The 21,690-nt window shown below is 49.4% G+C and overlaps 2 protein-coding genes across 13 annotated transcripts in view; one reads left to right on the top strand and one right to left on the bottom strand.

Annotated features, from left to right (window-relative positions):
- SBF1 (SET binding factor 1) overlaps nucleotides 1–19,209 on the bottom strand; it is a 45,801-nt gene extending 26,592 nt beyond the window's left edge. For 8 of the 12 annotated variants that reach the window (XM_083699811.1, XM_083699815.1, XM_083699817.1 and 5 more), the window contains exon 1: nucleotides 19,030–19,182. In XM_083699811.1, the coding sequence (XP_083555937.1) occupies nucleotides 19,030–19,132 (103 nt within the window). In that variant the 5' untranslated portion in view covers nucleotides 19,133–19,182. Of the gene's footprint in view, nucleotides 1–19,029 lie in introns of all 12 variants that reach the window. The other 4 variants (XM_083699809.1, XM_083699818.1, XM_083699810.1 and 1 more) reach the window with 2 other exon arrangements.
- Nucleotides 1–21,690, top strand: part of PPP6R2 (protein phosphatase 6 regulatory subunit 2) — a 221,538-nt gene that overhangs the window by 74,004 nt on the left and 125,844 nt on the right. Inside the window, exon 26 of the transcript XR_014555568.1 lies at nucleotides 670–1,316. The gene's annotated coding sequence lies outside the window, so the exon portion shown is untranslated. The remainder of the gene's footprint in view (nucleotides 1–669; nucleotides 1,317–21,690) is intronic.

Genomic DNA, 21,690 nt, shown 5'->3' with positions numbered 1-21,690 from the left:
CTGGCCCATAGAGGAGTGGGCCAGATCCAGTTCTCAGCCACTTGGCACACAGCACAGTTGTTGTTCTTCATCTCCCATAGGCAGGCTATTATTTTGAAGGTCCGTTCCATCGCTCAGCAAGGAGGGAACAGGGTGCACATTGTCTCCGCTGCTGACACTGGTTGCGCTGGTTAGGAGGGGCACTGAAATGCTCTTACTGCCAGGCCATTAGGCCTCAGATGTGCATTTGCATACTGGGATGTTGGGCTGGGCAGGGAAAGAGAGGAATTGTGTCTGAGGTTTCACTGGAGGCACCTCCTCCAGAAGCCCAGCGGAGAGGAAACAACACACTTGCGCCTGCCAGCCTCTTTGGGGAAGCCCTCCCTCCCCAGAGCCAGGATGTGGACTGTCCTGCTAGCTGTCTACTATGCTTAAGGAAATTTATTGGGAAGGATAATAACAATAAAATATTACTATCACTATGACTATTATTAATTACAGTAGAACCTCTACTTACAAATACCTCCACTCGCGGATATTCCAAGTTGTGACCGTGGCAAACACAGAAGTAACCGACAGGGTTGCCACCGTTCACGCATGCGCAGAAGCGGGCAATCACCGCCCGCGCCTGCGCAGAAGGGCGCCTCTCCCAGCAACCTGTTTCACCATAAGGACGGGCCTCCGGAACAGATTGTGGTCGTGTGTTTTTTTTTAAAGATGTTTATTAGAATTTTCAATATTAATACAATAAAAATCAAAAAGAAAAAAGAAAAAATAACAAAAATACAAAAATAAAATAATTAAAAACACACAAATTTTCCATAACTTATTTTCCTTTAACTTACTTCCCAGACCTCCTCATACCTCCCTTTTTTGTATTCCAATTCAAATTGTTAGTTCAGCAAATCCTTATCAATAAGCTTTTAACCTACTTCTAAACCTTTTTTCCATATTCTCTTAAAATATTACAGCTGGAAACCACTTAATTTCTATCCGACATTGTTCTAACATTCATTGATTTTGCAATATTTCTGTAAATAGTCTTTGAATTTCTTCCAGTCTTCTTCCGCCGACTCTTCTCCCTGGTCTCGGATTCTGCCAGTCATTTCTGCCAATCCCATATAGTCCTTCATCTGCCATCACCTTCATCTGCCATTCTTCCAGAGTGGGTAGATCCTGTGTCTTCCAGTACTTTGCAATGAGTATTCTTGCTGCTGTTGTAGCATACATAAAGAAAGTTCTATCCTTCTTTGGCACCAATTGGCCGACCATGCCCAGGAGAAAGGCCTGTGGTTTCTTCAGGAAGGTATATTTAAATACCTTTTTCATTTCATTATGTATCATTTCATGTGGTCGTTAGTAGAGGTTCCACTGTACTTGTACACTGCCCATCTGACTGGGTTGCCCCTGCCATGCTGGGTGATTTACAACAGAATATAAAACACGATACATCAGACATTAAAAGAGTCCCAATACAGATGTCTACAGAACGTAGTATAATTGGTTATCTCTTTGACATCTGGTGGGAGGGCGTTCCACAGGGCGGGTGCCACCACCGAGAAGGCCCTTTGCCTGGTTCCCTGTAACCTCACTTCTCACAATGAGGGAACCGCTAGAAGACCCTCAGAGCTGGACCTCAGTGTCCAGACTGAATGATGGGGGTGGAGCTGCTCCTTCAAACATACAGGGCCAAAGCCATTTAGAGATTCAAAGGTCAGCAGAAACACTTTGAATTGTGCTAGGAAACGTACTGGAAGCCGATGTAGGATATCTTTTAGGGCCAGTGTTATTATGGTCCAGGCAGCCACTCCCAATCACTAGTCTGGCAGCTGCATTCTGGATTAATTTTAGTTGCCAAGTCACCTTCAAAGGATTCTACTATTTGATGTTAAAGCATTAATTTGTATTTACTTACTTATAACAATAAGATAATATTGCAAAACTCAACAACAAATCTTTTCCATAAACATTTCCACACACAGATACAAAACATGAAACTACAAGCACATTATAAGCTTAATATACATATGGATGCTTGAGTTGAGATTCCTGCATTGCAGGGGGCTGGACTAGATGACCCTCAGGGTCCCTTCCATCTCTACGATTCTGTGATTCTACATACATAGGTGTCAGGACTGCCGCCCCTGACAATAGGTAAAGGTAAAGGTACCCCTGTCTGTACGGACCAGTCGTGACCAACTCTGGGGTTGCGCGCCCATCTCGCTTAAGAGGCCGGGGGCCAGCGCTGTCCGAAGACACTTCCGGGTCACGTGGCCAGCGTGACGAAGCTGCTCTGGCGAGCCAGCACCAGCGCAGCACACGGAAACGCCGTTTACCTTCCCGCTAGAAAGCGGTCCCTATTTATCTACTTGCACTTAGGAGTGCTTTCGAACTGCTAGGTTGGCAGGAGCTGGGACCAAACGACGGGAGCTCACCCCGCCGCGGGGATTCGAACCGCTAACCATACGATCGGCAAGTCCTAGGCGCTGAGGTTTTACCCACAGCGCCACCCGCGTCCCATCTACATACATATGCCAATACAGAAACTATCCTACTAACTAACTCTCACAGTCCAGAGTTTAAACTCTTATACCCTTAATGACACCCTTCTACATATGGAACTTGTGCGCTTTGAGGAGCATGAAGGTGCAGTTACACATGTGTACAGTTTGACTATGGTTGTGCCCACACCTACAGGTCATAGGCGTCTTGAAATGGCTGCAGAGTATTTATTCCACTGACCAGATCTGCTGTGAAGGCAGCACATGCTATTTGTGGGCACAACTGTGGCTCCTGCGATGGAGTGTGGCTTCTGGGGAAAGCCTTGCACCACTTTGGCAGATGCACAGGGGAAGACGGTAAGTCAGATGTCGTGAGGGCCTGGCTTGCTGTGGGGTTGATTCTGCTGTGCAGTGTGTGCCCACTTAGGAGAAGTTAAAATTTGCAAGTCAAACTGGCATTAAAGGTCATCTACCTCAATACTATCTCAATACTCCAAACACTCACTTAAAAACCACTTCAAACAGATCACTTTGCGCACACAGAAAACTATCTTACACAAAGTATGACACTTATTGGGTTATTTATTGTTCATTTGATTTCCTACCCACCTTTCACCCCAAGATCCCAGCTAGGTTATAACATTATTATTATTATTATTATTATTATTATTATTATTATTATTACAGTAGAACTTCAGTTTTCAAATGTAATTCATTCTGGAAGTCCGTTCGACTTCCGAAACGTTCGAAAACCGAGGATCAAAGTTGTCAGCAAGTTCAATGGGGAAAATTGAGAAGTGCGCCTCAGAAGCCATTCGACTTCCAAAGTATGTTCGAAAATGGAAGCATTCACTTCCGGGTTTTCAGCATTCGGCTTCTGAAACGTTTGGCAGCCGAGATGTTAAAAAACCAAGGTTTGACTGTATTTATCATAATCATCATCATCATTTATATATCCCCCTAAACCCAGAGTTCTCAGGGTGGTTCACAGAACAAAATCAAAATATAAAACTACAAGATATATAAGAAAAAGAACAACCCCAGCCCCAACCCAATATTACAGGGATACTATCACTAAATTAAAAACAACTCATCCACCTTCTCCACTTAGCCCAGCACTGCCTGCCCCAGAAGTGAGACCCTACTAAGGGTTCCCAGGCCTCCCCAGTTTGCCCTGACTAAGCCACACCCCCTGCCCTACAACTGTCACTCCTGATCAGCTGATGGGCAGTGCCAGCAAAGCCCCAGGCACAATGCTTTGCAAGCCCTGGGACAAAGGGAAGTTCATGGAGGAAAAAATCTGGCCATCCACATAGCCAAAGACAGGTTGTCAACCGACTGACAGATAGTGGATGGGGGAGACAAGGATCCGGCAGGAAACATCCCTAGATCTACCTGGAGATGCCGTTCCGGATTGAACTTGGGACCTTCTGAAGAGAATCATGGAGTTGTAAGGGACCCTCGAGGGTCATCCAGTCCAAGCCCCTGCAGTGCAGGAATCTCAGCTAAAGCATCCATGGCAGATGGCCAGCCAACCTCTGCTTAAAAACCTCCCAGGAAGAGGAGTCCACCCCTCCCAAGGGAGACCATTCCACTGTCCAACAGCTCTGACAGTCAGAAAGTTCTTCCTGATGTTTAGTCGGAATCTGCTTTCTTGTAACTTGATGAATCCATCAGAGCAGGAGAAAACAAGCTTGCTTCATCTTCCATGTGACAGCCCTTTAGATATTTGAAAATCATATTCCATGATTCTCTGATTTGGCATTTTTCGAGAATTGTGTCTGGGAAGTTGTGCAGAAGTGACACAGATTTCCTGTTCTTTCCACCACCTGGGTATGTTCCTCATACTGGATCAGGCTGGCTGCCAGGGCCTGGAGGAGGGTAGGTGGGAATTCTGAGCTGAATAAAGCTCACATCACTGGCTGGGTCTACTGCCAAGCAGCTGCCACAAACAGCCCCCCACCCCGCCCCCCATATATTGTCCACGTCACTTTGCCAAAGGCTGATAAGGGCTCGGTGCCACATGCCCCGGCAGGAAAGCATGCTGTGATCTGACCACAAGCCTCCCCTCTCTGGCACACTCTTCCCACAGGAGAAGCATGCCCCAAAAGTGCTATGTTCAAATGTTTCTCCCCAGCCTTTCAAAAACGAGTCCATTTTATTTCTACAGTCTTATTCTTGTAGGTTTTTTGCTTTAATATCCTGTTCTGTGTTATTTATATGTTCAGTTTCTGTACTCTGCTAGTGTATTTTCTGAATGCGAAACGTTTTCTAAAATGAAGATAGCAGATCTTGGTGCCAGATGTTTTATGGTGGCAGATGTTTGACAGGTGGGTGTGGTTTGCCAAAAAGGGTCAGAGGTTTCCCACTGCTCTTCTAGAGAACTTCTTGCAGGGCCTGGGCACTGGTGCAACTCAGCTTCCTCCCTGAAGACACACATGCAAAAGGCTGCAACATCCACGGAGAAATCCCACCAGCCAAACAGCTTCAGCCTGCACGGTTCAAGCGAAGGCTGAGCAGAGCTCTCAGCCTAGGAAGGGGGAGACTCAAGAGGGAACCCAGTCGTACTCATAACCCACCATGACAAGAGAGCTGGTCGCCAAACGCTCTGAAGCACACGGCCTGCTTCAGTCTCTCTGGGTGCTGGAAATCTAAACAGGCCCTGACACAATCAGAGGCTGAAATGACACCAACCGCCTCCACTCACAGCTCCCAAGGAGGCCAGATGATGCAAAGCAAGCCACAGCCTCTGCCAATCCAGGGTCGGCTAGGAGTCCATTTCTCTCCATCTGCCCAACTTTGGACAGCTTTGAGAGAGGAAATGTGGCTCACGCAGCTCCCACCACCCTGACAGCCTCCTACCACCAACTCAACAGCGCAGGGGAGGTGAAAGGCAACACAAGAAGCTGCCTTATGCCAAGTCAGACCACTGGTCCATCTAGCTCAGTAGTGTCTACACGGACTGGCAGCAGCTCTTTGGGATTTCAGACAGGCATTATCTTCCAGTCCTGCTGTGAGATGCTGGAGACTGAACCTGGGACATTCTGCAAGCAAAGCAGAGGCTCTGTCCCTGAGCTGCAGCCCTTCCTCACCCCAGCATGACCCTCTTGGTGCAGGACCAACACAAAACACACGAGGAGGGCCTTCGCTGTGTAGCAACAAGGAGTGGCCCTGATTTCACAGTTCATAGGCTAACTAACACCAAGGCCACATCTAAGCAACACATCGCATTGTGTGAATGAGCCACACGGAGTGTCAGGCCCCCTCCTTCCCTCATGTGCCTCTACTCCTGCGTCTTGCTAACCATGGTCTGTTGTATCATCCAGCCTGATAAACTGTGGTTAACATTAACTATGGTTAGTTTAACCAGGCATGACCAAACTTGGCCCTCCAGCTGTTTTGGGACTACAATTCCCATCATCCCTGACCACTGGTCCTGTTAGCTAGGGATGATGAGACCTCGGACCTCAGCATTCTTGACCCCTGGATTGTCTGACCATGTGAATTGAAACAATGGTTCTGCAATTCTCCTTGAGGCATCCTTGCCTGGAGACAGGAGCTCATAGCCTAAAGTAAGTCTATGGTAAGTCTAGTAATTTGGTTACTAATCCATATACCAGGGGTGGCCAACTCCCAAGAGACTGCGATCTACTCAGAGTTAAAAACTGCCAGAGATCTACCCTCTTTTTTGGGGTTCAGGTCAAAGTTTTAGGGAGAAGGAAAGCCCTATTTTTGGTGGGTGCAGGGCTAAAATGTTGAGCTTCTTTTTTAGGGGAGCCAAAGTTGTTGAGCTTCTTTGGGGGCAGCCAGTGATCTACTGGTGATCTACCTGTTGGACGTGCCTGCTATATACTATGCAACCCAGTTACCTCCCTCCTTTGAGTTACTCCTCTCTTATTTATTCTCTTGTAAGACGCAGCACACACACACAATCTTTAAATAAGTGACTTAAGGACCAGGAAACATAGCAGACACCCATCACGTGGGCTAGCAGTCAACTTTGCCACCAGCTCAGCCCAACAAGACAACAAGAAAAATCCACTGGCAGAATACGAATCAATCTGGCTTACCTGACCCAACAAGCGCTCCCACCCCCTCACAAATGCAACAAGCCCCACTGTAGACAACCACAGACAACCTGCCCCCCAATACCTCGCACTACCAAGGTAATGAGATAAACAAAAAGAGAACCTACCAGTTGATGCTGACACAAAACCCCACAAGGACACTATAGAAAAGAATGTGAGCCTCCCCACCCCTCCTCTCCCCCCTTCTTCCCCAACCTTATATGTACCCAACAATAAAGTCTCACAACAAATGAAACTGATTTGTAAGACAGACTATACAACCTGAAAAAAGAGACAAGGCATGTACTTTTGTAAACCAAGAACATCTTTAATAAAAATAATTTTTAAAGAAACACAAACTTTGCCACTGGTCCTTCTGCCAGCTCAATATGCAACTGACCCTCCCATCCCAGCAGCACCCGCCCTCCCCAGCTGTGATCTTCGGGCCCCCAAGTGATGCAGCTGGGCTGAACGTGCTGCAACTCTCCAAGATGCTAAACAGATCAGAGGGGGAGCCCTTGCCAGAGAAAGCGCTGGAGACTCAGGCCTTCCAGGCTCTCCAAAGCTCACGTAACACAATAGAAACATGGAACAACCCTGCAGCTGGGGACCATGAACTGCTTTCCTTCCACCCCCACAGCATCCATTCAGGTCTCACAGAGCCTGCAGGATCAGTTTTCTAAGCAGAGTATAGAGCAGGGCCCTGTATATATGGCCCCCCAGGCCTCTCCATCTGGCCCTCAGGGCTGTCCACAAGTCATACTCCCTCCCACAAGCTCTACCCTTCTGGAGTGATTTTGCCTGGCGGGAAAAGGTCTAACTCTCATTGCATGGAAAGAGGTTGGAGATACAAATGGTGTGTTCGGCAATGTGGAAACCTCCACCTTTTGCATGGCCAGAATGCAACCTCCTATTCCAAGGTCAGAGTCAAACATCCACTGCTCTGCTCCCTTCTGGCCCCACCCACGGCAGCACTCAGAAGACGGCCCAGAATGGCATGTGGATTTTGTGAGCCTAAAAAGGGCTCCCCATCGCAGTGTGGACAAGTCCCTTTCTCTCATGTGCACATTACTCTAAAGACCCTTGTCAAAATCACTGTGCAAGTGAGGAAGTGGGCCCCCATTTCACCTCTTCAAACTTCCCTGAATGCAGACACGGGGAAGGGGTATTCTGTTGGCACACAGGTTTGCCAGGAAGCTCACCACAACATCCTCCTAAAGCGCCGGCCTTCACCTCATGGATCCCCTTACTGTGACATGGGAACCTCCCTTATACCAAGTGAGGCTCCTGGTCCAATGAGACTGACTGGCAGGAAGGAAGCCTTTCCCAGCCTGAGCTGACTGAGACTGTACCTGGGGCCTTTTGCATGCAACGCAAGTGCTCTCCCACTAAAATCCTTCCCTTCACTGGGGTAGTACAGATATTTTCTAGTATTTTTTCCCAAGAGCAGATGCACAGGCAGAGGGAGAAAGAATAAAAACAGGCACCTGTGGTCAAGAGGGGGTCCTGCCTTGCCAGTTGAGGTTAAAGGCGGGCGCCAAGTCTGAAAAAGTTGACAACTAATTCCTGAACCTGCAACCAAACCCCTTTTTGCATCCAGACCTTCCAAAATGCAGCACTTGAGATCCCAAGTGAGTCACAATTACCGCAGCCCAGGGAGGTACGAAATGTTGCTTCTATATAAGGAAGAAACTGATGCGCCAAGCCTGCCTCAAAAACCATTCAGCTTCCTGATCGTCCTGCTCCCCGCAAGACGGCAAGGCAGCGCCAGGCAAGCAGCACAGCAAGACTGACACCAGCTCAGCCCCCAGCTGCTCTCGAGGCAGGTCTGCCGCCTCCAGCAGAGGAATGAGGGGCCGCCCAGAGCAGCACCACTCCTGAGGCTGCAGGTCGACCAGGAAGCACAAGAGAAAACAAGGTCCTGAAAGAAGCTCCCTTCACCAGGTTTAGGCTTCACAGATTGAAAACAGCTTGGCGGGGGGGGGGGGGGGCAAAGAGACTCCATAGGTAACCTAAGCCCAGTGGCAGAACAGAAGGTCCTGGTTCAATCCCTGACAGCAGCTCCAAGCAGGCTGGGAAAGAAAGAAAACCACGAGCCTGGAGCCCTGGAGAGCCAGTCCAGTCAGTGCAGCAAATACTAGCTCACGAGAGAGGCCTCCTCCAGGAGGAAGGAGCTGCCCTCTGCTCATTGCTGGCTTTCTGCAGCAAATCACGGAGGAGACGGTAGTTGTGGTGATGATGCAGGAGCAGCGCTGAAAATTCCCCAGGTGCGACCACAGGGAGATCTCTGGGTGCCAGGCTGGCAACTGGCACCTCCATCTGGTTGGCCCCTCCGGATTTCTTAAGCAGGGCAGCATTTATATCCCACCTTTTTCTCCAAGGAAGACATGGTTCACTCGTTCCTCAGTGAACCTACCTCACAGGGTCATTGTAAGGATTAAGAGGCTGTGACTGGCCCAGAGTCACTCAGTCAGCTTCATGACTGGATGTGGATTTGAACTCTGATCTCCCAGGTCCTAATCAAACACTTTCACCACACCACCACACTGGCTTCCTGGAGTACTTCTGCTCAGTGTCAGAAACTCAGATACATAAGCTAGATGCCTAATGGCTCCTTATGCCGAGGTTTCAGGCACCAAAATGGGATGCCTAGTTGCCATTTTTGGCAAGATGGCTCTAATGCCTTATTTTTCAAATGATGGACTGACTGATTGGTTATCAGTTAAAGATCTAGCTACTTCAGAGGACAACCTTGAGCTAGCTTAAGAGCTTTGAGAACTGAAAGAAGAAAAGTCACACAATCCAGGGACAATCTGCACATATACTGGCCTATTCTGGCTTCTTTTTCTTAATGGTGACTTCTCCTGCTCAGGCTGCACAGAAAAAAAAAAGGATTTTGGTTCCAGAAATTCATTCAGATTGTGCAGATAAAATATAGCTGATAGAATTCTACAGGATAGGGTATTAGCGTGTGAAAACAGTCTAGAATCCAATGATCCACAGGCAGGCACCTCTAGATGGTGGAGATGTCAGGCACCACAAGTGGTTGAAAGGCAGTGTGAAACGTGCCTGGAGCCTGGCTGATTCCAAACACTGCTTCTGCTATGGGGCAGCTACTGTATATAAATTAAGTAGATAAATACAAGCAAAAGTCAGAGAAGGATCTGAAATATTTTCCTTGAAGCTTGAATTTGTTTAATTCTGGATTGTATTGTTTGGGGTTTTAATGTGTTGTAAACTGCTTTGAGATTTTCTTATAGAAACGAAATGAAAAATACTACTATTACTACTACTAAATCCCACTTGGGGGGAGAGAATGGCGCCTAGGACTTCTATTGCGGTGACGGCAACCTAGGTTCAAGGTGCCATTTGGCAACTAGCTTATACACCTGGGTTTCTAACACAGGGTACAAGGAAGCCAAACCCCCATGCAGCTGGAAGCACCACACCTCCCTTAGGGCGGGGGCTGCTACTAGGAAATGGTGTTGCGACCACAAGGAGCAACCAGGTTGCTGATGCAGATGAGCCAGCCTCAGGGACAGAGGCAGCCAGGACTTCCGAGTTGTCATCTACGTCATGACCCAATCCTGTTCTGTCTACACTTTTGTGTGTGTGTGTTACTCAGATGGCAAACCAGCCATCAGAGCTAGAGTACAGCCATCACAAAATCACATTGCACACAGTGGCCGCCTGCAATGTGAGCGGCTGCTTCTTTCCGCACTAGCAGAGGGCCTAGCATGAAAAGCAACCATTACGCCAGTGGCTGCAAAAATAGAAGGATCAAGATCAGAATTGCTGTATTTGGATTATATAGGAGATTATGTGCAGGATTTAGGAATAATTATCTCTGAACAATCAGAACACGGGAAGTCACCCAATTTGTTTAATTTGGAATGTATAATTGGCTTTATAAATTGTATTATGATTTGGCACGATTTGATACTGTAATAATGTGGCCCATATTTGAGTGTTATTAATGAAAAATTAATATCAAATTTAAAAAGAAAAGAAAAGCAACTTAACCCAGACAAGAGCATTCCAAAGAAGAGACTCTGCCAGCTGTAAACCTCAGGACTCAGAGGGAGACAGACCACTTTCCCACTCCAAGATCACCTGCCCCCCCATCCCCAGCTAACAGCATTCCCCCCTAATCTGGACTGGATTCCTGTTTCTCACCCATGCCCCGCCTCCCACAGCTCCCAGATCATTCAGGGTTTCCACTACTCCTCAGGAAGATACAGTACAATACAATACGATATCTTTATTGTCATTGTCCCATACAGAACAATGAAATTGAAAAATCTACATAAGGCATTCAAAAACCCCTAAAATCTCTGAAACCCCGTTTTATAATACAGTACAATATACTATAGAGACTCCTTATACTGCGTTTAGAACCAGAATTGCATTTGGGTAGAAACTGTTTCTCAGGCAGCTAGTCCTGGTCTTTTTAACCTTATACCTTCATCCCGAAGGCATAAGCTGAAAGAGATCATTTCCGGGGTGCGTACTATCCTGCGCTATCTCTGCAGCTTTCTTATGGCACCTGACACCAATAAGCAAGTGCAGAACGAGGTGGAAATGTGCAGCATGCCATAAGCAAATGCCCATCACCACCTTCTGGGACCTGCCCTCCAGGAACAGCTGAAGCCACTTCAACACAGCGCCTCCTGGACCCATCCTTGCAAGGCATCCCAGCAAGGTATCTATGGTGAGCACCAGGACATCCCGCAAGGCCATATACAAGCCAGACTAGCAGGAGCATCAGAGGAGATGGAGTCAGAGGACTCTTGATGCCCAGGGAAAGGGCACACAGAGGTCCAGGGAGGCTAACCCGGCCTCTGTTTACCAAAGGGCCAAGTGCATGAGTGCTGAGCAGAGCAGCACTGTCCACTGGGCAAGTATTCCTGCCAGTACAACCCAAAATGACGTTGAACTTGTGTATTATCCTAGAATCATAGAATAGCAGAGTTGGAAGGGTCCCTGAGGGTCATCTAGTCCAACCCCTGCAATGCAGCAATCTCAGCTAAAGTATCCGTGACAGAAGGCCATCCATAGAATCGTAGAGTCAGCAGGGCACACAAGAATTGGCAGAGAGCAGGACACTAGGCCATCTCCTGACTGTGTGGCACAGGAAGAATTGCCCATAAAGGCTGCTTGTGATTCAGGCCATGGAGGCTGCAGCTGCAAGCGCCGAGGCAGCAAGCAGGCAGGCAGGCAGGCAGAGAGCACCAGCCTCAGCCGGTCATACTTCACTGGCCTGTGGTCCACCAGCTTATGAAAGCCATTTTGGAATGTTTAAGTGCTTCCCCCAAGGGTCTGCTGGCAACCCCACACTGGATCCACATCATCCCAGAACTTGGGAAATGTCGCACTTCATGGGAACCACTGATCAGCACCAGATCTCAGACTAACTCTCTGTGGAGCCCTCCAGACCCTTCTCTGCCTGCTGCATGCCGATCCTTCTGCTCCGCTCTTCCAGAACACTCAGACCAGGCACCTGGCCAGACAACCCCTCCCCTGCCCTTCCCCATGGACACACCCTGGGCTTATGAGCCATGCCCAGTCCCTCCACTCTGAATGGCCAGCAAGCTCTTGCTGCGGAATGGGCAACTGGCTGCACATCTGGCGACCAAGCGGGTTCCAGAGAGCTGAGGCTCCCAGGCAGTCAGGCTACCGTGGTCTCTAGCCCTGTAAGGAACACACAGGCGGGACATTTTTCTCCAAATGAACACATTTGACTAAGAAACTCCCACACAGTGGAGGCCAAACCTCAACCACAAGGCAGCTCTTCCAAAGAGAGACGTGGCTGCTTTGGCACAGCTGCATTCAATGTACAAAAGCCCGCTCTGAGTCAGAGCAACACTGAGGCCTCCCCCCACCCCACCCCTTGGAGGTCTACTGCCCGGATGCCCCCAGGGGAAGCTTCCCTGTGCCCCTTTGCCTGGTGCAGAACAGCCACACATCCAGGCATCTGCACAAGAGGTGGCCTGATGCCCAATGCTCCGGCCCCTGGGACAAGTGGGGGCCGCCAATTCATTGGGGCGGGAAGCAAGCTCTGTCTGCCACAGCCCCATCAAGAAGTTGCTTGATTAGCCAACAAGGAGGAAAAACGGGAAGTGTGTGTCCCCTATCAACATCCCCTATTATCTTGCCTGGGCCGGATCAGTCCCACGGAGATTCCTCCATGGGCCGGATTGTGAGTGCGCGCACCTGTGATTTCCAGCACTGCAGAAGCGAGTCCCCGTGCCATGCTGTGCCAGTTTAGTGCAGCGCATGAGCAGGCAGCTCAGTTCGGGGGCGGCTCGGGGGCCAGTCAAATGACCTCTGCAGGCCGCTTCCGGCCCATGGGCCTTAGGTTGCTGACCCTTGATCTAGTTACTATCAGAAACACATACCATAGAACAGTTGCCATCTTAAAGGCTGCCCTGCCCCATGAAATAAAGCCCTCCTACGTACCAGGCTGTGGATTACAAGCGTAATGTGTACTTGGAAAAAGCACTGGACAAAAGCCTTGGGAAAAGCTGCAGGAGTCGAAATTGCCAGAGCTGGCAAGCTCATGGATGCTACAGTAAAGGGCAGGGTGGCCAAGGAGGAAGAACCAAAGGGACAGGAGGCAGGTGGCTTCCAGGAGCTACTCTTGTTATTTTCCCTCAGACCAGGAAAGTGGGGGAGTTTGGATAAATGCCGCGGGAACATTATGGGCAGAGAACAGAACATGCTGCAGAAAGCAATGTGGTGGAAGAGGGGATCAGAAGGCAGGAATGAAGGGGTGGCTGTGGGCAGGAATAATGCCAGCAAGCCCACCACCACACAAGGGAGAGAGCCTGGGCGGAAGACTTGGCCTGGCGCTCCATAGGCTGGTTTCACCAAAGCCTCTGGCTAAGGCAGCTGCTACTTCCTTGAGGCTCACACCCCCAAACACAGGCAAAGGGCATGAGCCCTCCACAGCAAAAGGCTCACTGATGTCAACTGCAAGAGTCATTTACATATTTTAAAAGGGTAGCATCAGGGCAGTTATGAATAAACAAGTACAGTTTTGTAAAAAGAAAAAAAAACCTAACAATTTTATTTAAATTGTATACTTCCAATAATAGGGACGCGGGTGGCGCTGTGGGTTAAACCACAGAGCCTGGGACTTGCAGATCAGAAGGTCGGCGGTTGAAATCCCGCAACGGGGTGAGCTCCCGTTGCTCAGTCCCTGCTCCTGCCCACCTAGCAGTTCGAAAGCACATCAAAAGTGCAAGTAGATAAACAGGTACCGCTCCAGCAGGAAGGTAAACAGCGTTTCCGTGCGCTGCTCTGGTTCGCCAGAAGCGGCTTAGTCATGCTGGCCACATGACCCGGAAGCTGTACACCGGCTCCCTCGGCCAGTAAAGCGAGATGAGCGCCGCAACCCCAGAGTCGGTCACGACTGAACCTAATGGTCAAGGGCCCCTTTACCTTTTACTTCCAATGATATTAAGCGTCTCTAAAAATAACTAGTTTTGAAATTAACTCTGAACACGAGCATGTACGGTCAATGTCTACAATCACAGAACTGTAGAGTTGGATGGGACCCCAAGGTTCATCTAGTCCAACCCCTTGCAGTGCAGGAATCTCAGCTGAAGCCCCCATGACAGATGGCCACCCAACCTCTGCTTAAAAACCTCCCAGGAAGAGGAGTCCCCCACCTCCTCAGGGAGACCATTCCACGGCCAAACAGCTCCTACTGTCCCAGTGCTTTCTGGTGTTCACTTGGATTCGCCTTTCTTGTAACTTGAATCCATTGGTTTGGGTCCTCCCCTCCAGAACATTCAAAAACCAGCTTGTTCCACCTTCCATATGACAGCCCTTGAGATATTTGAAAATGGCTATAGTATCTCCTCTCACGTCTCCCCTTTTCCAGGCTAAACATACCCAACTCCATCAACTGTTCCTCCTAAGGCAGCTTCCAGACCCTCCACTGCACACATTCCAGATTGTCAATATGCTTCTTAATTTGTGGTGCCCAGAACTGGACACAGTAGTACTCCAGGTGTGGTCTGACTAAGGCAGAATAGAGAGGTACTATTACTTCCCTTGATCTGGCCACTAGACTTCTGTTGATGCAGCCTAGAATTGTTTTAGCTTTCTTTCGCTGCTGCATCACACACTGTTGACTCGTGTTAAGCTGGTGGTCCACTAAGATCCCTAGGTCCTTTTCACACATACTACTGGCAAGCCACGTGTCCCCCATGTTATATTTGTGCAGTTGGTTCTTCCTGTCTAAGTACAGCAGCCTACTGAAATTCAAGTTTTCCAATCTGTTACGGTCATCGTGAATCCTGATTCTGTCTTCTGCCCCTCCCAGTTTGGTGTCATCTGCAAATATGAGCATCACCTCAATTCCTTCATCCAAAACCTTTACAATCACTGGGATAGAAAAGTTAGGAGGCAAATGGCTTCTGGGACCTGGTTTATGGGCAGCAAAACAGAATGTCTAGTCACCTCTGCGGGGGTCAGCAACACTTTTTTATTATTATTTTGATAAGTATGAATTAATATGCAATTCACATAAGTGACACATTGTTAATATCACATTTTCAGCAGAAATTGTTAAAACATACTTAAGTTGGTGTTGAAAAATATTGGCACCATACTTCCTGTTTTCAAAACACTCTACGCTTTATTTTAAAACTCCATAACATATAGTCTATCCTTAACATATACTTTGAGCCTTCAAAGCACATACATTTCACTAATCTTTTGAGTGTCAACCAGGTGCAAAAAAACAGCACCTGGACTTTTGGAGGTGCTCTTAAATGGAGAACCTTTAGATGCAAAATGCACCTGGCGGCCGCTAATTCCGAACTCTGCTTACCACAACAGGCCCAGGAAAGAAGCCTTTGGCACCCAACTTGTCACTTTTTCCAGGATGATGAGGAATCATTAGTGACCACCCTTTGGCTTTGGGCAGGCAACCAGCAACAAAGAGTTACTTCATCCAGCCCAGATTTTACCAGCTTCGCCACAAGAATATCATGGGGGACTCTGTCAAAAGCCTTACTGAAATCGAGATACACTACACCCACAGCATTTCCCTGATCCACCAAGCTTGCAACTCCTTCAAAAAATAATGAGACTGGTTTGGCATAACTGGTTTTTTGAGAGCCCCATGCTGAGTAATCACACCATCCTTTTCTAGGTGCTCACAGACCATCTTTTTCATAATCTGTTCCAGAAACTTTCCCAATATCAGTGTCAAGCTCACTAGTCAGTAGTTACCTGGATCTTCTCCCCCCCCCCCCCTTTTTGAAGATGAGGACATCTGCCTGCCTCCACCTGTTTTCCAAGAATTCTCAAAGATTATAGACCAGGGGTCAGCAACCTTTTTCAGCCGTGGGCCGGTCCACCATCCCTCAGACCATGTGGTGGGCTGGACTATATTGGGGGGGGACAAATTCCTATGCCCCACAAATAACCCAGAGATGCATTTTAAATAAAAGCACACGTTCTACTCATGTAAAACCACCAGGCAGGCCCCACAAATAACCCAGAGATGCATTTTAAATAAAAGCACACATTCTACTCATGTAAAAACACCAGGCAGGCCCCACAAATAACCCAGAGATGCATTTTAAATAAAAGGGCACATTCTACTCATGTAGAATCATAGAATCATAGAGTTGGAAGAGACCACAAGGGCCATCGAGTCCAACCCCCTGCCAAGCAGGAAACACCATGTAAAAACATGCTGATTCCCGGACCGTCCGCAGGCCAGATTGAGAAGGCGATTGGGCCACATCCAGCCCATGGGCCTTAGGTTGCCTACCCCTGTTATAGACAGATGCTCTAAGATTACATCCACAAGATCACATCTACTCTAGGGCTGGGCGATATCTGGTTTTCAATATCATGATATATTGCCAGCTAAACATTGTGATATCTTGATATATCATGATGTCTGAAATAAGGCTAGAGCTTATAATAATCTGGAAAAATATTGGGGGGGGATCTAAATTTGATGTGTATAATTAAATGAAAATTTACTCAAGTGATAGCATGCTTAACTAAACCATTAAAGTTTTCTGGAGAATATATTGCTATTCTGTTAAGGGCTTTATATACTCATAGTAACACCTTGAACTTGGCCCCGTAACAAATTAGAAACTGGTGTAGATTAGTGTTAGAAAGCCAGGTAGACAATTTAGGTGCCACGTGGTGCCTGAAAACTGGGTTACTGGTGGTCATCCAACCTCTTCTTAAAAACCTCCAAGGAAGGAGAGTGTACCATCTACCAAGGGAATCCTTACCACTGTCGAATAGCTCTTACTGTCAGAAAGTTCTTCCTGTTGTTTAGTCAGAATCTCCTTTCCTGTCACTTGAAGCCATTCACTTGGATCCTGCCACCTCCAGAGCAGGAGAAAATCTGCTGCCTCCATCTTCCATGTACGTCCCATCAGATACTGGAAGGTGGCTACTCTATCTCCTCTCAGTCTCCTCTTTTCCATACCCAGCTCCCTCAACCGTTCCTCGTAAAGGAAGGGATCGGCCATACTGCCAGGGTCAAGGAGCCCCATCATCAAGGTGCAGCCACTGAGCAGCAGGCCCCCTCCCAGGCAGGACCCAGAGATGGGCTCCCTCCTGATCTCACGGAGAAGGCAGGCCCCCAATTGTTCCCAAACCTCAGCCGCACAATTCTATAAAAGTAACGGCCAATGTGTTGAATTGTGACTAAAAGCAGATGAGTAAACCCTTGAACTGTCCGTCTCTTACAAATGAATCCATTTCCACAGAATCTGTTTATCGAATTAAAAAAAAATGGAGGCAAAAAGAGGAAACTTTTTGAAGTCAAGCATCACAAACATGCCATGCCATGTGCAAACTGGCAGCCAAGCAGCACACCCATCTACCGCATCCCTCTCTTTCCTGTCAGTGAGCACCAGCTCTTATTTCTGGACAGCCTTCCAGTGAGTGATCTTGCAGCAAGTCCTTGCGTGGGTACCAAGAGACAAACAGAAATCCTTGATTTCACAATTGCTCCCCTTCCTTAACACATATCTATAGAGCAAAACACACGTGGGCTGCATGAGTAATTTTTGTCCCATCTGCTGGATTGAGGCTGGAGTGGCTTATGCTATGGAGAATTTGAATGGGTTTTATTTACTTGGGCTTTTTTGTAATACTGATTTCAAAATAAATGGCCAACTTTATAGAAGTGACTCTGGATAATACTCCTAGATGTTATAAAGGCTCCACAGAATTATAGACTTGGAAGGGACCCCCAGTGATCATCTACAATCCCCTCCAAAGCAGGAATAATGTACTTAATAACTACTATTTAATTGTCATAGCAACTGTCTAAGAAACATATGAACTGCAATTGATTGCAAAAGATTGACTTAAATATTTCCTTGGAAGCTTCCAGAGGAAGCTGGGAGAAGACTGAAACATCATGTTTTAGCTAGAATATAGCCTGCTAAAGAAATGTGCTGCAATGAATGGCCCCCTCCAAGGCCCTTCTCTCTGAATTCCAGACTCTTTACCTGAAGCATCCCTGAAAGATGTCGATTCAGTCTTTCCTTGAATACCTCCAAAAAGGAGCTGTCAAACATCACTGTGCCACAGAAAGACCGAAGAGCACAGAAACCCGTTTCCTTCGGTATGAAACAGGCCGTGGGAGGAGACTGTTGCCCAAAATAACCCAACAACCCCCCTCCGTCTAACTCTCAAGGCAATTTCAGCAACAGAACCCTAAATGCGAAAAGCACGCAATGCATTCTAGAGGCGGAAATAGGCCAAGAGACCCAGAAAGACAGGGCGAGAGGCCCAGGGCCACCAAGAGGAGGGGAGCCCGAGACAGAGAAGCAGCAGGTTCACCTGCTCGACATGCAGAGACCTGCCTTTCTCGGGCCAGCATCTACCTGATGACTCAGGTACCAGGAAGCAGAAGAAGAGATGCAGCGCCTAGTCAGGACCCAAAGCCCCTTTTGCCAGAAGGGCTCTAGAGACCCATCCCTGCCCCGAGCGTCTCCCCCTCGGCGCTCAGCCCCACCTCCCGCCCCAAACCCGCCAGACATCCGCGCAGCGCACCGGGAGCTGCTGGGGGGGGGACGGACTTCTCACGTGATCTGCATCCGGCGCAGGCTCCCACGTGGGCGATGCACCTGCCAAGCTCGGGTTCTCACGTGCACCTGCGTGCAGCTGCCGCCCCGGGGGGGCCCCGTCCGGCGGGCCGAGCAAGCCAACCCCCCGGCCCGAGACGGGCAGCCGGCTTGCCTTCACTGGCAGGAGAGGGCGGCGAGGAGGTGCCGGGCCTGCCGCTTCCGTCCCCCGGCCCTCGGGTGCGCGGCGCTGCGCAGGCCCTTCCGCCCCCGCCCGCAGGCCCCCGGGCAGCCTCTCCAGCTCCCGACCGGGCCTCCCCGCCGGTCTTGTGGGGCGCCTGGCGGGCCGGGCCCGTCTGCTCCGCGGGGCCTCGGCTCCCTCCGCCTTCCGCCTCCTCGCCCCCCCCCCCGACTCACCGCGCTTCCCGTGCGCGAAGGCCACCACCACGAAGTAGTCGGCCAGGCGGGCCATGGCGAGGCGCGCGAGGGCGGCGTGGGGCGCGAGGGCGCCGGGGCTCATCCCCGCCCGGCCGCGCCGCCTCCCGCTGCCGCCGCCGCCGCCGCCGCCTCCTCAGACGCCGCCGCCGCCATCTTGCCTGGGCGGCGGGATGCGACCCAGCCCGGGCCGGCGCCCGCCAGCCAATGCGCGGGGCCCGGCGGCCGGGGAGGCTGCCCATTGGCCCTCCGCGGGGCCAGAGCCCGCCCCTTCCTTCCTCCGGCCGCCAGGGCGGGGCCTCGCCGGCGGAGGGTCCGCGGGGTCTCTCTGCCCGCCCGCTTCCCTCCCGGAGCTTGCGCCCTCTCGGTCGAGCAGGGCCGGATTGAGGTTTGATGCGGCCCTCAGCTCCTGGAGGGAATGGGGCCCTTTCTATGTCCAGCTGTCCTTTGTCAACAAGAAATTGCCGCTGTTTTTTGGGTTCAATATATGCTATATGGTCACTGATGGACCTCATAGGTATCTCAAGCCATTTGCACCTTACAAAATATGTACATCCCACAGCCTACACAACATGGAGGTTTGATTTTATTTGTTTTTCATCTTCTATTTTGGAAATGTATGTCCAGTTTTATTTTTTCCTTTACATTTTTGGGGGGCCCCCAAGAGAGTGGGGCCCTAACAAGAGCTTGATTAGCTTATACGTAAATCCGGCACTGGCTGTGTCCAAAGCAGCTTACAGCAAACACCCAAACGTAGAAATACGCAGCATTGGTAAATGCAAAATACAGACCGCGCCAATAAATTAAAAAATGACAAAAGACTACAATTTGGCTATCAAGGAATTACGTATATAAACAACCTAGGCTTAAGTGCAGGAATACTTTGCTTCATGAACACAGCTGGGCACATTCCTAAGTCCTCACCATGGCACTTTAAAATGGGCCTTTTCACGAAGTTGTCAGGAACATGAGAAGAGCCTGGCTGCTGGATCAGGCCCAACGGAGCCCATCTAGTCCAGCATCCCAGTCTCACAATGCCAACCAGACGCCCACTGGGGAACCCAGCAGCAGCAGCAGCAGCAGCAACAACTCTCCCTCTCCCCTTCCAGCTCCTTGTGACCAGAAGCCTGGCTGCCTCTGACTGGGGAGGCAGAGTGTGGCCCTCGGGACCAGTAGCCATTTGAGAGCCAGGATTAGGACAGATGTTTCAGACTTCCCAAGGACCCACCAATTCAGAGGCCCCCAGCAGGGCTTGGCGGTTGGGCTTGAAGTGACCTATTCAGCTGCACATGTTCTGTAGCCTCGCAGGGCCCCCCCCCAGGCCCTCTGGCCTCTCTGCTGGTCTGTCTCCTGTTGGGCACCTGGATGGGCACATCCCCCAGGGCCCCCCTCCCCAGAAAGTTAGCCTTTAACCTTGTACATAATCAAATTAAATGAGATCAGAAGTGCCTGGGGAAGCCCTGTGTTGTCCTGGGCGAGGGGCATAAAGCTCAACTTACCTTTTCCTTCCAAGTGTTACCCTAGAATGCTTTGTCCTAAAATCCTCTCTGATTTGCAAAAGAGACTTAACCTTTGCATGCAGTAGGGCAAGAAGTCCAGGATCAATACAAAGGACCACTTGCAAAAGTGTTAGCAGAGGGTGAGGAATACTAAATGTGTGTTGACACTACGAGGCTATCACTGTGTCTATTTTCCACAGTGCAACATATGCAAGGTGAAAGGCTAAAACCATGTGTCTCTACGGAACTTGGCCTTTGCTTCGACCTGAGGGTCTCTGTTTTTGCCAGCCGCCTTCCGGAGCCTGGATCACTTTCAGATCCCTTCCTGGAGGGCGACTTGCCAGATTTAGAAGAAGGAAGGGCAGGCGAGATCGAGCTCCCAGCCTCTCTGCTTCTGCCAACACTAAGTCAGCCACTGTTCTTTGATGCCTCCCAGTGTTGTCGGCTGAAGGGTTAGGAGGCAGGTGAGCTGGCTGCAAATCCTCCTTGCATTCTGCACACAAGCCAACTGGAAGAGAACCAGCTGCCAGACAAAAGAAAGTCTTGAGAGATTGGCGACGCCTGCTCATTTCTACGAGATTCCCTTGGGAGACGGAGAGGCTTAGACTAGTCAGGGGGAGGGGAGGGCAGGTGCTCTGGGGGGCGGCTGTCAGTCTGGAGTCCTGGACGCATCTGCTTCACAGCAAACCCCACTGACTTCAGGATGCTGACTCCCAGGTGAGGCACCTTCAACTGTTGGACTCAGTGTCAACCTAGGTTAGGAGAAGCTTACTAAAATGGGTCGCCGCTTATATACACAAACAAACAAACAAACAAACAAACCATAACAGCCGCAGGCAGTTTTGGCAGCACACCAACAGCAAAAAGATCATCATCAGCCTGGGTGAAAATGTAAGTTTTTACCTGACACCAAAAAGATGTCAGTGTCGGTACCAGGTGGCCCTCCCGGGGGGGGGGGGGGAGCATCAAACAGGCAGGAGGCGTGGCTGAGAAGGCCCTTCTCTTCTCCTTTCATAATAATAATAATAATAATAATAATAGTTTGTTATTTATACCCCACCCATCTGGCTGGGTTTCCCCAGCCACTCTGGGCAGCTTCCAACAAGATATTAAAAATGCAAGGAGTGGGGCCTCAGCTGAAGAT

Source organism: Podarcis gaigeae (genome assembly GCF_964106915.1).
Source record: "Podarcis gaigeae genome assembly, chromosome: 10".
Lineage (NCBI taxonomy): Eukaryota > Metazoa > Chordata > Lepidosauria > Squamata > Lacertidae > Podarcis > Podarcis gaigeae.
This window is presented reverse-complemented; position numbering and strand designations above follow the sequence as displayed.